We start from the raw sequence: 14,182 nt of genomic DNA on the forward strand, positions 1-14,182 counted from the left end.
CTCCATACCCCATGCCATGCTCAGCCTGGGGATAGCTACTCCACTCTCCTGCCACTGCGGAGCCCCAGCAGTGAATTCATAGTTCTCTTATGCAGCAGAGAAAATTCAGTGCAGGTTAGGAGTGAGGAGAGGCATACCAAGGTCAGCTAAGCTGTGTGATGGACACCAACCTTGGACCCAGGCCCCACCCATACTTTGCCACCCGGCTAGAAGACCTCCCTCATCAGGAAGAGAAGCAGCCTGAGAGGTAGGGGAGGTTAGGATGAATCCATCAGAGCCTTCTGTATCCTCCCCACAGATATTACAATTGTGTGTCCTTTCCCGGGTGCCTGACCAGAGGGACTCAGACTCCAGGTTCCTCCAGGATGAAGACATTTGAAGAATTCCCCATGACCCCTACAACCTACAAAGCCTCTGTGGTAAGAGAAGGTGGGGGGAGGAGGGATGTCCCTGGTAGACGGGGCCAAGGGAAGCTAGGAGGTGGGGCATGGTATCAGGTATTCCAACACACGTAACAGAAAAGCAAGCCAAACTTCTAAAATGTTTTATTTAATTTTTATTAATGTGTAAATTGTACATATTAATGGATGCAATGATATTTCAAGACATGCATCTAGAATGCACTAATAAAACCCAGCCTCCCTTTATCCACTTCCCCTCCCCCTTCCCAGCCTCTACTAATGGCTGTTCTACTTCCAGGTCAGCCATCTTTTAGCTTCCGCATGAGAGACCATACCATACTCATGTTTCCATGAGGCTTATTCACTTAATGTGGTGTCCTCCAATTCTATACATTCTCTGCAAAGAACAGTGTTTGATTCTTCTCTGCAGCCAAATAAAACCCCATTGTGTGCATACACCACATTTTCCTGTTCCATCCTCTGTTGACGGCACCTAGGCTGGTAGTAGCTCACCTACCGTGAACACAGTACAGAGTACCTACTGTAGGCCACAATACACAGGCATGAAGATGTAGCCTTGGGAAAGTCCTTGAAAATATCAAGTCCTGGGAACACCTTAAGCTCTTTTGCATCTCGGTGATCACTCCAAGCTATCCTCTCTCAGCTGCTGGTCATTCTCACACGTGGCCTCCCTGCCCATTTTATCCCAGCTGTATAGAAACTGTAGCTCATAAGGAAAGAGATGGAGAGAGGGAGGGAGGAAGGGAGAAAGAGAGAGACAGAGACAGAGAGAGACAGAGAGAGACAGAGAGAGACAGAGAACTTGGAGCCAATGAGACAGCTCAGTGGATAAGCTTACAAACTGAATTCAGTCCCTTCCACATGGTGGAAGGAGCTTAGTCCCAGTTGTTCTCTGATCTCCAGCACACACTGTGACATTCATGTATATTCATATATATGCATATATATGAATGAGTGCGTGCGTGAGAGTGTGCTCACATTCCAAGCCACAGTTGACCCTGAGGGTGGTGTTTGGTATCACCAACCTGGAGAGTACAAGTGTCACTCAAAGAGTTGGGAACAGGAAGCTTGCAGGATCCACTCAGTTGCGGACCCCTTATGTCCTCAGATCAGGTCACACACAAGGAAGCTTAGTGAAGCTCAGCAAGTGTGTCTGTTTGTAAGTGGTGAGACTGGCTCCCCAGGCCTGAGCTCTGGTGGAGTCAATGACGTGGAGTCAATGCTATAACTTCAGACCTAAGTCCACCCAATAGGGGGCATTGATACTAGACTCAGTTAGTGAGCTGTGGCCCAAGGAGGGTGGGTGATAAGGTCATTGGGGAGGAGCCCTTGAGCAGACCACAGATACCTAGGCTTATGTCTCCAGCACTCAATAAAGACCTTTGGGAACTGGAATCTCAGAGCCTATTGCCTTCCAGTCTGGAGTGTTCCATGGCCAGACACAGCTCCTCCCCTCCAGACCTCCACCATCAAGCCATAGTGTCTCCCTTTGTGTAAGAGATGTGGCCCTCTCTGCACATTCTGATGGGCTGGAACCCACTCCTCTCCTAACTCGGTCCGCATGGGTATAAGGCCAGCAAGGCTCAGGTTCCTCACCACCTGACCAGGCTGGGACACAGCTGCCCTGCAGGAGAACCTCACATGTGGCCCACAAACTTGGCTGGTTTTCTCCCCACAGGATAACCAGACAGACAGCGGAATGGTGCTGGCCTCGGAGGAGTTTGAGCAGATAGAGAGCAGGCATAGACATGAAGGCAGCTTCAGGTAAGGGCCTCCAGAAGTGGACACACCATCCTCGGGAGGGCCCTGAGCGGGAGCCTGTGGATGCAGCTGGGGCCTGGCACTCAGAAGAGTTTGTGCCTTCCTGTTTTCTCTGTGTGTTCAAAGTGAGCTTCCCCACCCAGTGCTCTGCCCCATTCCCCACCACCCACCATGCACCACCAAAGGTAATGATGACTGCTATGGAAACCCAAATCTCTACTCTTCCTTAAAAAACAGTTCCTTGAGGAGCTAGAATGATGACACTCAGCTCATGCCTGTGATGCACCTGAGGGTGTAGAGTGTGTGTGTGTGTGTGTGTGTGTGTGTGTGTCTATGTGTCTGTGTGTCTGTGTGTCTGTGTGTGTCTCTCTCTGTGTGTTTGTGTGTGTCTCTCTGTGTCTCTATGTATGTCTCTGTGTGTGTCTGTGTGTGTCTCTGTGTGTCTGTGTATATGTCTGTGTATCTGTATCTACGTGTCTGTGTCTCTATGTGTATGTGTATGTGTGTCTATGTCTATGCATCTGTGTGTGTGTCTATGTGTCTGTGCATCTGTGTCTGTGTGTGTGTGTCTCTATGTGTCTGTGTATGTGTGTCTGTATCTATGTGTCTATGTGTACGTGTGTCTGTGCATATGTGTCTGTCTCTGTGTATCTATGTCTATGTGTGTATGTGTGTGTATTCTTGACATATTGTGCTGAGCAGAACCAAGCCTGAGCCACAGCAGAATTAGTTGGGGATAGTCCCAAGAAAGCAATGTGTCACACAGTAGGTAAACAATGGAGAAAGCTAAGCTTACAGAGAAGGGCTAAGATGCTGGCACAAGTCTGCTGCTCCAGAGGCAGTTATCTTGGGAAGGAATTGTTTCTGACAGACTGGTGAGCTGGTAGGGGTTGCTGCGTGGTGATGCGGAAAGAAGGAAGTTCTAGAAGCTAATGACCCTACAGAAATAAGATAATGTCCATAATTCAGAGAAAGTTAAGGAGAGGGAGAGGCTAGAAGAGAAGGAGGAGGAGAAAGCATTTGTTCATTGCAGAAACAGCACCTCACCAGGACAGCAGCAGCGGGTGGTACTGTTTGCACAGGTTTCTCTGGAAATGCACCATGAGAAGCCATTGAAAGGAGCAGCAAATCACGGGGCAGATGCTGATGAATGACAGACTGTGGATGAGCAGAGTCTATAGGGGGAAGAGGGAGTTAACTTGCCCAGGTCCTTCCCCTCTCTTTTAACCCTTGGGCCACACTCTTCCCCTGGGACATCACCTCTTCCTCATTTCTAATTATATCATTTTTTCAAGCAACCATTCAGGATGCAGACCTCACACTCTGCAGAGCCATGTTCCTCCAAGCCTGTGTGTGGAAGGGGATCTTGAACAATGTAGGTTTGGATTGGGCAGCAAGACTGCAGGGAAAGTGACAGGTTGGCTGTGGGTGTTGGTATAAAGCAGGACAGGGTAGAGGCTTTGGAAGGGATGTGATCAAGGGGACCAGAGGTGACACCAAAGATGTGGGTCTGAAATGACGCTTTGGGACGAGGAAACCTAGGAAGCCACCAGCATTAGTTTACCATTAGTTTACCTTCTGCTGCTGTCACAGCAAACCTGAGCCCAGGTGACTTAGAGTGAGCAAAAGTGTAGTTGACTTGTGTCTCTCAAGGCTGAGAAGTCTGGAAGTAAGGTGGGGGGGGGGTCTGGAGGAGCATGGCCTCACAGCAATGGTAAGAGCAGGGTGGAAAGGTCCGGTTCTTATGACATCATTTCATTACATGAACCTCATCCCCTTGCCACACGGCTGCACTGACCACTGAGCTTGCAACAGAGGAACTGTTGAATCCATAACCCTTGTAGAGGGTAAACCTGCTACTTCTGACATAGGAAGTTCCAGCATGAGTCATCACAAAGAGAGAAACACATTCTCTCCATACAAAATTACTGCAAAAAACTAAAACAGGAACACAGCAGGATCCCCATTAAGAAATGAATGCTGAGGCTGGAGAGATGGCTCGGTGCAAGAACTCTTTCTGCTCTTGCAGGGGACCCAGTGGGGTCCCAGCACCCACACACTGGCTCACAGTCATCTGTAAATCAGTTCCAGAGAATCTGACACCCTCTTCTGGCCTCTATGAACACTTCACACGCATGGTATACACATACATGCAGGAAAAACACTCATACACATTAAATAAAATAAATAAATCTTAAAGGAGTAAATCAAACACAATATGTCAATGAGAATGAAATATGCAAAGAAGCAAACACTACACCAAGAATCAGAAGTTCTATACAAGTGGGTAACACAGGAAAAAAGTAAAAGATAAATCCTCTTAAAATGAAGACCAAGGCACTCCAGGACAATATAAGTGACCAGGTACATAATGGAAGAAATAAAAAGAACCAATAATCCAGGCAGTGATGGTGCACACCTTTAATCCCAGCACTCAGAAAGCAGAGGCAGGTAGATCTCTGAGTTTGAGGCCAGCCTGGTCTACAGAGAGAGTTCCAGGAGAACCAGGTCTACACAGGAAAAACCCTGCCTCAAAGAAAAAAATAAAAAAAAACAATAAAATTAAACTAAACCAAATAAAGAAATATAATGATCAGAAAAAATTAGGTGTAGAAAATAAGAAGTGTGGTGGCCAGTGTGAATAAATTAATATTAGAAGTATGTCTGGGAGCTGGAGAGATGGCTCAGCAATTCAGAGTACTTACTGCTCTTCCAAAGGACCTGAGTTCTGTTCCCAGCAACCACATGGCAGCTCATAAATTCCTGTAACCCCAGCTCCAGCAGCTTTGTTGCCCTCTTCGAACTCTGAAGGCAAACACACACATAACATACATAAACATACATAACATACATAAACATACATATCCACATACTACACACAAACTTAAAGTTTTAATTTAAAAAATTAAGTGTACCTAAACAAGTTGACCTAGAAGAGTAAACTCTGAGATATTTCCTATTAGAATAATCAGTTTTAAAGATAAATATTCTGGGGCCAGGAGATGTCAACAAAAACACACTAGGCTCAAGGACATGAGTTCCATCCTCAAGACCCACATGGAAGGGAACCACAAGTTGTCCTCTAATATCCACATGCGTATGTGTGTCTGTCTGTCTGTCTGTCTGACTCTCTCTCTCTCTCTCTCACACACACACACACACACACACTAAATAAATGAAAAAATAGAGACCAAGTTACTATGATGAAGAAAAGATACCAAGATTTTCTTTTACAGGAGTGCTGAGGATCCAAACTCTGGGCCTTATACTTGCACAGCAAGCACTTGATCTATTGAACCCTTCCCCGGGCCCCAAAGCTAGGATTTCATCCCAAGAGTGACCCTTGGAGGCAGTGGCAGGAGAGACCCCAATGTCACATCTAACCTAAAGGATCTCTCTGAATACCTTCCAGGAGGGAAGTGAGAATTGATTTAGAGATATAGGCCAGGGGAATTACCACTGAGTAGACAGTGATGCTTACCCTGGAGTAGGGGTCTGAGGATAGATGGGTGTCAGGGGAGGTATTTCTCAGTTAGACTCTGTATGGACTGAATATGAAGACTGAGGGCAATCAAGGACCACAGTCAAGTGCTTGGCTTGAGCTAGAGAGAACACTGACTGCATTTGTTGAGATGAACAACACAGGGACAGCTGTCTTAGGACCCCACTGTTTCAGAGTGGGCCATGAGCAGGAAGGCTGTGCTACACCTTAGGTGCTTTGTGGTGAGGTAAGAAAAAGGTGGAGGGAAAGTAAGAATCCTAAGGAAGCGAGTGTCAAAATTTCAAAGACAAAGAGGACTTTTCACCAAGGACCCCGCACCTCCCCAGAGGTGGCAGCAGAGGGCAATATTCTCTGTACTGGTTTTCCTAAAACCCATCAGAAGAAGATGAATGAATGCATCAGAATCACCTGCCCAAGGCAAGTAGATTCACTTGGTCTAAAGAAACAAGGTTGAAGGGATGAAGCTAGCCATTTTCAAGACCCTGTGTCCAGGCTTGCAACTGCAAAGTTGTCCCTGTCACATCAGATCAGCCTGCTGTGTGGCTGATGTCAAATCTGTGTCTCAGAGCCTCTGCGCTTGCGTCATGCTCTGCTTATGTCTGGTGATTCCAATCAGACCCTGACCTGGCGTCCTCTCACTTATTAAGACCATCCTCTCTGTCTTGGCAGCTGTAAGGGCCAGCACATGGATATTCCCAGAGGACACCCTGACCCTCAGGGGAGGCGGCGGCGGCCCACCCAAGGGGCACAAGGAGGCAAGGTGTTTTACAACAGTGAGTATGGAGAGGTCTCCCAGCCATGCAAAGAAGGTGACTGCTCCCCGTCTGCTGGCTCCCCCTTCTTCCCAGACAACAGCTACTAAGGAAACACTCGGCAAGGCCTCCTACCCTTGCTGAAACCAAGGTCTGACAACTGGGCAGGAGGGACACCCTCATCAGGGAAAGGCTGGAGGCCCAGGCTGGGAATTCATCTGTAGCTCCAGCCCTGGAGGAGTTTTCCATTCCCCTCTACAGCCTCCCTAGCCAGGAAGAGTCACGTTCAGACACAAGGGCTCCCTTGAACTCTGCACCATTCCTGTGCCCTTCATCAGGCAGTCATCCTCACCCTCGCATCCGGTTGCCTGGTAACAGCGTTCACAGATGCTGGTCCTCAAATAAGCACCCCGGCAGAGAACCTTCTCCAGCACCTGCTTTCACCACCCTGGTGGGTGACAGGGTTCTGATAAAGAACACATGTGTCTGAGAGTCACGCGGCGGAGCCAGGACACAGCCTCCCTGTCCTGCCCATCCACTTGAAGTCCCCTTCTCCCTGTGCTCCTGCCTCTTTCTCCTGGCCCTCCAGGCCTGAAGAGACCATTTCATTTCCATCTCAAAGCCCAGAAGTGGGAATGGAGGAGTCCTCTAAACACTTAACTAGCTCCTGGCAGCTGCTCGGATGCGACAACAAATCACAACAAAACAGCAGCACCTCCCCAGGTGTTGAGGAGATCCATGTTTTATTCAAAGATCATGCACTGCTGTGAAGAATTGACTCATCAGAGTCGTGCAGGAAAGAAGCCCAAGGACAGCCCTCCTGAATCCCAGTCCCCAGCAGCTGAAGGACGGTCCCGGCACGCTGCAGCTCTCTGCCTCCCTCTTGAAAGCTCCCAGGCTCCACATGCATGGCCTAGAACCTGAGAAACTTGCTGGTGTTCTGGACCTCCCTTGCTTGAGCCTTTCTTTCATCTAGAGCCAGGATCTGTGGGTTCTGTCAAGGAGGGCTTCTGGGGCCGGCACCGAGGACACGTGGCTGGAGCCATACAGCCATGTACCCCCAGGCTGCTTGGAGGTCCCTGCCCTCTGCTAACCCTGTATTTGTGCCTGAAACTGACCCCTGAACAAATCAAATCTTTGTCCTGAGAGACCGCTCCATGGAAGCTGTGGCCCTCCAGCCCAGAACCCCTCCAACCCAACTCACACTGCCCAACCATCAGTACCAGAAGAAAGCTGTACAAGACGAGTCCCATCAACCCCCAGCCCCACCCCCCACAAGAACGCTTGCAGGACAGGCGACCAGACAGCAAGCAGGGGCTTGCTCGGCAGACCCTCCCCGCCAAGTGTGTTGTTCTTCTATGATACGTTGAATGCATGTATGACTCTAGTCCCCCTGTGGCCCTCCACTGCCCCATTCCTACACATCTAACCTGACTGTGGGATTGAGTCTCGAGCTCGCCTCCTGAAAGCAGAGAGACTGTTCTCTCAGAGGACCAAAGGCTGCAATGGGGGCGCAGAGTCCTCCTCGACCCTCCCCCACGTGTGTATCACCTGTCTGTGTCACCTCTCTTGACTTGTAACTACACACATACGAAATGTACTGGGGAAGAAAAACATACTCTACCCTTTTAGGCAGTGTTCTCTGAAATGATCTAAGATATTTAACGAAAGATAATAATAAATTTGATGCCAGTCTTTGAGGTATAATGAATGGGTTCTAAACAAGGTGTCTGTCAAGTTCTGGTCCTAACTGTACAGTCCAAGAAGACCTCTGGGCCCAAAGGACACATGGCATGGTCCCCTTGGCAAGGCTGTTGAGCCTGCATCCCCATCCCTTCCTAGCTCAGCTCACATTCCCCAAAACTGCCAGCAGAGGGCGCGGATGAGGCATCAGGGTGCCTGCTCAGTTTTCATCTAGTTTGTCTTCACCAGCTCGCTACACACATGTTCTCCTAATACCTGCTTCATCTACAATGTAATGCAGTGCTTTTTTTGTCACCTACCAAGTCACGAGTAGCCCCCTGAGCACCAGCGGTGGTACACATGGAGGGCTCAGCTCCAGATAAGTCCTCTGCACCTGCTCCCTACGTACTCTTCCGATCAGACCAGGGAAGGATGTCCAGCACACCCCTGAGGCTGTCTCCAGGTCAGATGTCTCAGGAACCCAGGAGGGAAAGCCAGCGATGGCAGCAGGCCTGTCAGCTGGGCTAGGCTGGAGGTGGACGTAAACACCCAAGAACAGGCAAACAGCACAGTCAGATGGGCCCTTCGCCCAAGAGAACAGAAAAGAGCCCGGCAAAGGCCAGGGACAAGGGCAATACCTTGGTGGGCCAGCTGCACATTCTAGGCCTGCACCATGATTCCTGTTGTCCACTGGCTGTCATCATTCTGGTGGATAGAACCCCTCCCACAGGGGCAGCTGCTAGTGGTAGGGGTGCTTTGTTTTGTCATGGCTTCTATAATAAATCTAAGTCTGAACAGGAAAAAAACCACACTAAACACAAACATTTTGACACTCATTGTGTTATAATCAATTGCATTTGACCACAGAATTGTGCCACGTCTGCTGCACGGCCTGTGTCCGAGAACGTGCGAAGGGTGTCGGGGATTGACAACACAGAGACTCGTTTAAGGATATAAAGAAAACTTTAAGCAGGCCCCAAAAAGGTTCAAGAAAAACTTCCTAAGAAAGGCTCCCACCAGAGAAGCTTCTGCTCTCTCCTCTACCCTGGCTGGTTCTGCTCTGACACCAGAGGTGGATGTGTGTGGGTTTTTAAGGTGCGATTAGTCTTTGGACAAGGTCGAGGTCAGGGCGGTTTCCGTGGGAAGGCCTTTTCCAGGAACTTATTGTATCATTTTTAGTAAACATGTTTTTACTAAACATTGTCTTACAGTTGCCTACTCCCAGGCAGAAGGGGAAGTGGGTCTCTGCTCAAGGTCTGGTGTTCCCACAGAATTGGAGAGACTAGCCTACCCCTAGGGCTAGGTCTCCTCTCCCATTAGCCAGAAGGGCAAGAGAAGGCTGGAGAGTGGAAGACAAGTGACCAATAAGAGATGAGAGTAATCAAAAACCTGCTACTGAACTATTACATTCTAAGCTCTTACATCATTCTCACTTTGGGACAGCAGTGACTCCATCTTGGATGTGAGCAGGACACTGGGCTGGGGTTTGGGATGGGATTTCCCCAGCTACCTAACACACCAATTCACATGGTTCTCGGTCCTAGTGTGTGGAGGCAGCAGTGGGCACTAGCTGATGGGGAACCTTCCTGCCCTATGAGGGCACTGGGCATGAGACAAGCTTAGCCCTGATGCAGACCCCTGCTCAGAGGAACTCAGGCATCCCACTGATATTTACTGAGCTTTCGTCGACATAGTAAGGTAAGCACATTCACGCCTCACCACTCCCCATCCCAGTTAAAGGGCCACTGTGAGCTCTACCTTCAGTCCACGAACTCAGTAGGACCTCATCCTAGCCCACACAAAAATAGTCCACAGCCCTGCAGAGCAGCGAGAGCCCACTGACACCCCCAGGGAGGGCCCTGCAGATGGAAGGTCTTGTTTCTCTCAGCCCAAATCACTGCCTCTGTTTGGCATTGCTAGCTGTTGACAGGACAAACTTAAACAGGAGCAAAGAGACAGCTGAGAAATGCAAGGTTCAGTTGACATCCGTTGAGCTTGGACCAGTGGCAGAACCTTCCTTGGAATTTCAGTCACTGCTGATTGCATGTGCACAAGCATTTTTGCCACCTTCAGCAATGCCCTTAGCCCCTCCAGCGAGAACCATGCTCACAGTATTGTCCCACCCTCTCCCCTGCAGGCCCTATGTAGGGGGCCTTGGGAGAGGAAGAGGAAAACTGAAGTGCTTGAAAAAGCCAGATCAATATTGACCTAAGTGAAGGCATCGGCACAAATGCCAACAAGACACATTGCAGACGCGGCTGTAAACCCCACAGCCCATTTGGCTGGCCTATGAGGAAGGAGGAAGGAGGCCACTGAGGAGGGCATGCTGGCAGAGATTCCTGAGTGGCCCCCGAGGAGGGCACAGCACATCTATGTACCTGGTGGTGAGCCAGGGATTCCAGAAGAGCTCAGCAACCCTCACTGCTCTGGCCCTGCTAGTGGCCCCAGCCATACCAGATAGATCTGGCTTCTTCCTCAAGCCACCTTTACCTGGTGTTAAACAGAGTCCAGGGCTCTGCTGTGGTGGCCTCATCTTAGCTGCCAGTAGAGCCTGGATGTGCCCGCCTGGCCTTGTGGTGATTACTCAAGCAAGAGAGAGATAGATAGAAGGATCCAACCCTTGGCCATACAACTATCACGACCCAGAATGATATCATCCCTACAAAGGTGGCAATATTGGTGGGAAGGAAGGGAACCTGAGATCAGACATCTCCATAGACTTAAGAAGGTGCCCAGGATCTTGGGAAAAGGTTACACGCCGGCTCACCCCAAAGGCTGTCCATCCATCACCACCTCCTGGTGGGAAAAGAATGCAGAAGGAATGAAGAGAAGCTCAACACAGCCCATTTGTAAGCTTCAGCCTTCGTGGGTTTTACACAGAGATGGGAGTGATTTCTATGAGACCAGTCATACAGTACATAATAGTCACAAAACAGAGGTCTTACCTAACTAGTCCACAGCAAGGCAACATGGCAACAAGTCGTGGTAAAAACTGAAAAGGTCATCATGGAAGTCTCAGACCCGCCCCCAGACAACTCTGATGATGAGTAATGGTCAAGATGCCTGGTCTGAAGTTCAGAGAAGCTGGTCTACCTGCTCAGCGAGGGCAGCCATACTCCTCACTGAGAGATGGAATTGGGTTCATAGTTTGGCTAATAATGTACTTAGCTTGGGTATCAGAGAGGGCTCCAGGGTGGCAAGTGTTAGTGACTGGCAAAAATGAAAGTAGAAAAAATAAGAAGAGACCTTCCAGGCCCTGCGCCCCAGGTGCTCAGGGAGCTGTTTTGCTGGCAGTCTTGGCCCTCATCTAAGCTCCAGCTCTTCCCCCAATGGCAGCCACACTCTGGGCCCAGGTGTGCACACATGAGTGGAGGGACACCAAGCATCGACCAGAGCCTGGAGCCAGACTCGGCATTGAGTTGGGTCTGGGATAGGAATCTGAGCCTGGGGAAAGAATTCGGGCCTGGAGGCTTTTCAGACAGGGGTACTGTTGATAGACCTCGAAGGAACAGACAAGCCTCTGCTGTTGTCACAGGCTCAGTCCCTGAAAGCTGCTGTCTTTGTTCCCTGGGGCACTGCACTGAGCATCCTGCCCAGACAACCTCCCCCCTGATGCTTCTTGAAGCCAGGAAACACGATAGAGGCCCCATCTGCTGGAGCACCCAATCTGCTGGAGCACCCTATCTATCTGCTAGAGCAATCTATCTATCTGCTGGAGCACCCTATCTACCTGCTGGAGCACCCTATCTATCTGCTGGAGCACCCTATCTGCTGGAGCACTCTATCTGCTGGAGCACCCTATCTATCTGCTAGAGCACCCTATCTATCTGCTGGAGCACCCAGCTTTGTCTCTTCATGCTCCTCCCACAGTTCCAAAGTGGATATTTGGCTCAGGCTCTGAGCCTTCAAAGTCACTGTTTACGTCTAGCACTTCCTGAATTCCCAGAGGGTAGGCAAGGCATGAATGTTTGTTTTGGCCCATAGGATGTCCTGCAAACATGTCCTGGGACAAGTTGACCCTGTTATCTGAAGAAGTGCCAAGCACTTCCTCAGTATCATAGCCAGCACTCTGCCACCAGGGGACCGACATACAGGAACTGGGTGGAGAAGGACCAGAGTGGCTGCTGACCACCCCGTCCATCCCCCTCCCTGTCCCAATGCCACCCACTGGAGACACTCCACTGGCCTGTGAGAAAACTGCACAGATATGAAGGACCAGGTACACGGTAAAATGGGTCGCCAAATCTTTTGAATGTCACTTTCTCTGGAGGGTTGGCAATACAATTCAGTTCATTATTTTTGAGACAAACAATTCTCCTGGATTATCTAGGTCAGCCCTAAATGCAATCACGTGTAGTCATAATGGAGTGGCAAAGAGTTCACACACACACACACACACACACACACACACACACACACACACACACACACACACAATCTGATGGCAGAGACAGGCATTAGAAGGATGCAGCCAGAGCCAAGGAATGCCAGGAGCTAGGAGAAGCCAGGAATGGACCTTCCCATAGAGCCACTGAGAGAATGCAGTCCTAATAATACTTGGCTTGCACCCCAGTGATACTGGACTTCTGGCCTCCAGAAGAGTGAGCAAATAACTGTGTCCTGCCTTCAGCCACCAGGGACATGTTGACAGCAGCCTCCAGATAATTCAGAGGCACTTCATCTGGCCCCATGATGCAGGCAGATCTCAACTATCCCCATGGGCTAGTCCTGAGGATGGTCACAAGGACAGTTCTAAAAGCCAGTGTTAGGTGAAGGATTGGGCCTGACTGGGATAAGTCCTGGCTCGGATGATTGCAAGTGGAGAAAGTGTGTGGGAGGAGGTTATAATGACGGACATACTGTGAGAATGAAGTTTGGCAGTCATGTGAAGGCCTGTGGTCACACTGCAGGCTCATAGAAAGTCCTATCTATCGCCATGCACAAAACTTAAGTCTAAATGGATCAAAGACCTCAGCATAAATCCAGCCACACTGAACCTCTTAGAAGAGAAAGTGGGAGGCACCCTTGAATGAATTGGTACAGGAGACAGCTTCCTGAACATAACTCCAGTAGCACAGACACTGAGATCAACAATTAATAAATGGGACCTCCTGAAACTGAGAAGCGTCTGTAAGGCAAAGGACACAGTCAGCAAGACAAAAAGGCAGCCCACAGAATGGGAAAAAATATTCACTAACCCCACATCTGAGAGGGTGATCTCCAAAATTTACAAAGAATTCAAAGCAAGTCTCCAAAACACCAAAGGATCCAATTAAAAAGTGGGCTACAGAACTAGAGAATTCTCAGTAGAGGAGTCTAAAATGGCTGAGAGACACTTCAGAAAGTGCTCAATATCACTAGCCATCAGGGAAATGCAAGTCAAAACAACTCTGAGATACCATCTTACTCCTGTCAGAATGGTTAAAATTAAAAAACACCAATGACAATTTATGCTGGAGAGGATGTGGAGAAAGGTAATATGGTATGTACTCACTCATATATGGATTTTAGACATGAATTAGGGGAGTGCCAGCATATAATCCCACTGCCAGAGACTCTGGGAAACAGAACCTTCATCCAGTGACTGATGGAAGCAGAGGCAGACACTCACAGCTAAACACTGAACTGAATTTCTGGGATCCAGTGACAGAAAGGGAAAACTGATGAGCAAAGGGGTTAAGACTGGGCTGGTTTAACCCACAGAAACAGTTAACCTGAACAAGGGGGAGCTCTTGGACCCCAGACTGATGGCTGGGTGGACAGCATGGGACTGATCCAGACCCCCTGAATGTGGGTGTCAGTGAGGAGGCCTAGGTAATCTATGGGGCTTTGAGTAGTAGATCAGTATTTATCCCTGGCATACAAATGGACTTTGGCTGCCCATCCCACAATGAGGGATGCTCTCTCAGCCTGGACCCTTGGGGGAGGGCCTAGGTCCTGCCCTGGATGAAACAACAGACTCTGGAGATCCTCCATGGAGAGCCTCATCCTCCCTGGGGATCAGAGTGGAGATTGGGTAGAGGACTGGGGGGGCCTGGTGGGGAGGGCAGGAGAGGAAGCTG

The 14,182-nt window shown here is 49.4% G+C and overlaps 1 protein-coding gene across 1 annotated transcript in view; it reads left to right on the forward strand.

Moving 5' to 3' along the window:
• Positions 1-8,132, forward strand: part of Flt4 (fms related receptor tyrosine kinase 4) — a 43,284-nt gene extending 35,152 nt beyond the window's left edge. The window contains exons 28-30 of the mRNA XM_013114807.3: positions 299-419; positions 2,101-2,186; positions 6,355-8,132. Coding sequence (XP_012970261.2) covers positions 299-419; positions 2,101-2,186; positions 6,355-6,547 — 400 coding nt within the window. The 3' untranslated portion in view covers positions 6,548-8,132. The remainder of the gene's footprint in view (positions 1-298; positions 420-2,100; positions 2,187-6,354) is intronic.
• Positions 8,133-14,182: the final 6,050 nt, after the last annotated feature.

This window comes from Mesocricetus auratus, unplaced genomic scaffold (genome assembly GCF_017639785.1).
Source record: "Mesocricetus auratus isolate SY011 unplaced genomic scaffold, BCM_Maur_2.0 Super-Scaffold_100007, whole genome shotgun sequence".
NCBI classification, from domain to species: domain Eukaryota; kingdom Metazoa; phylum Chordata; class Mammalia; order Rodentia; family Cricetidae; genus Mesocricetus; species Mesocricetus auratus.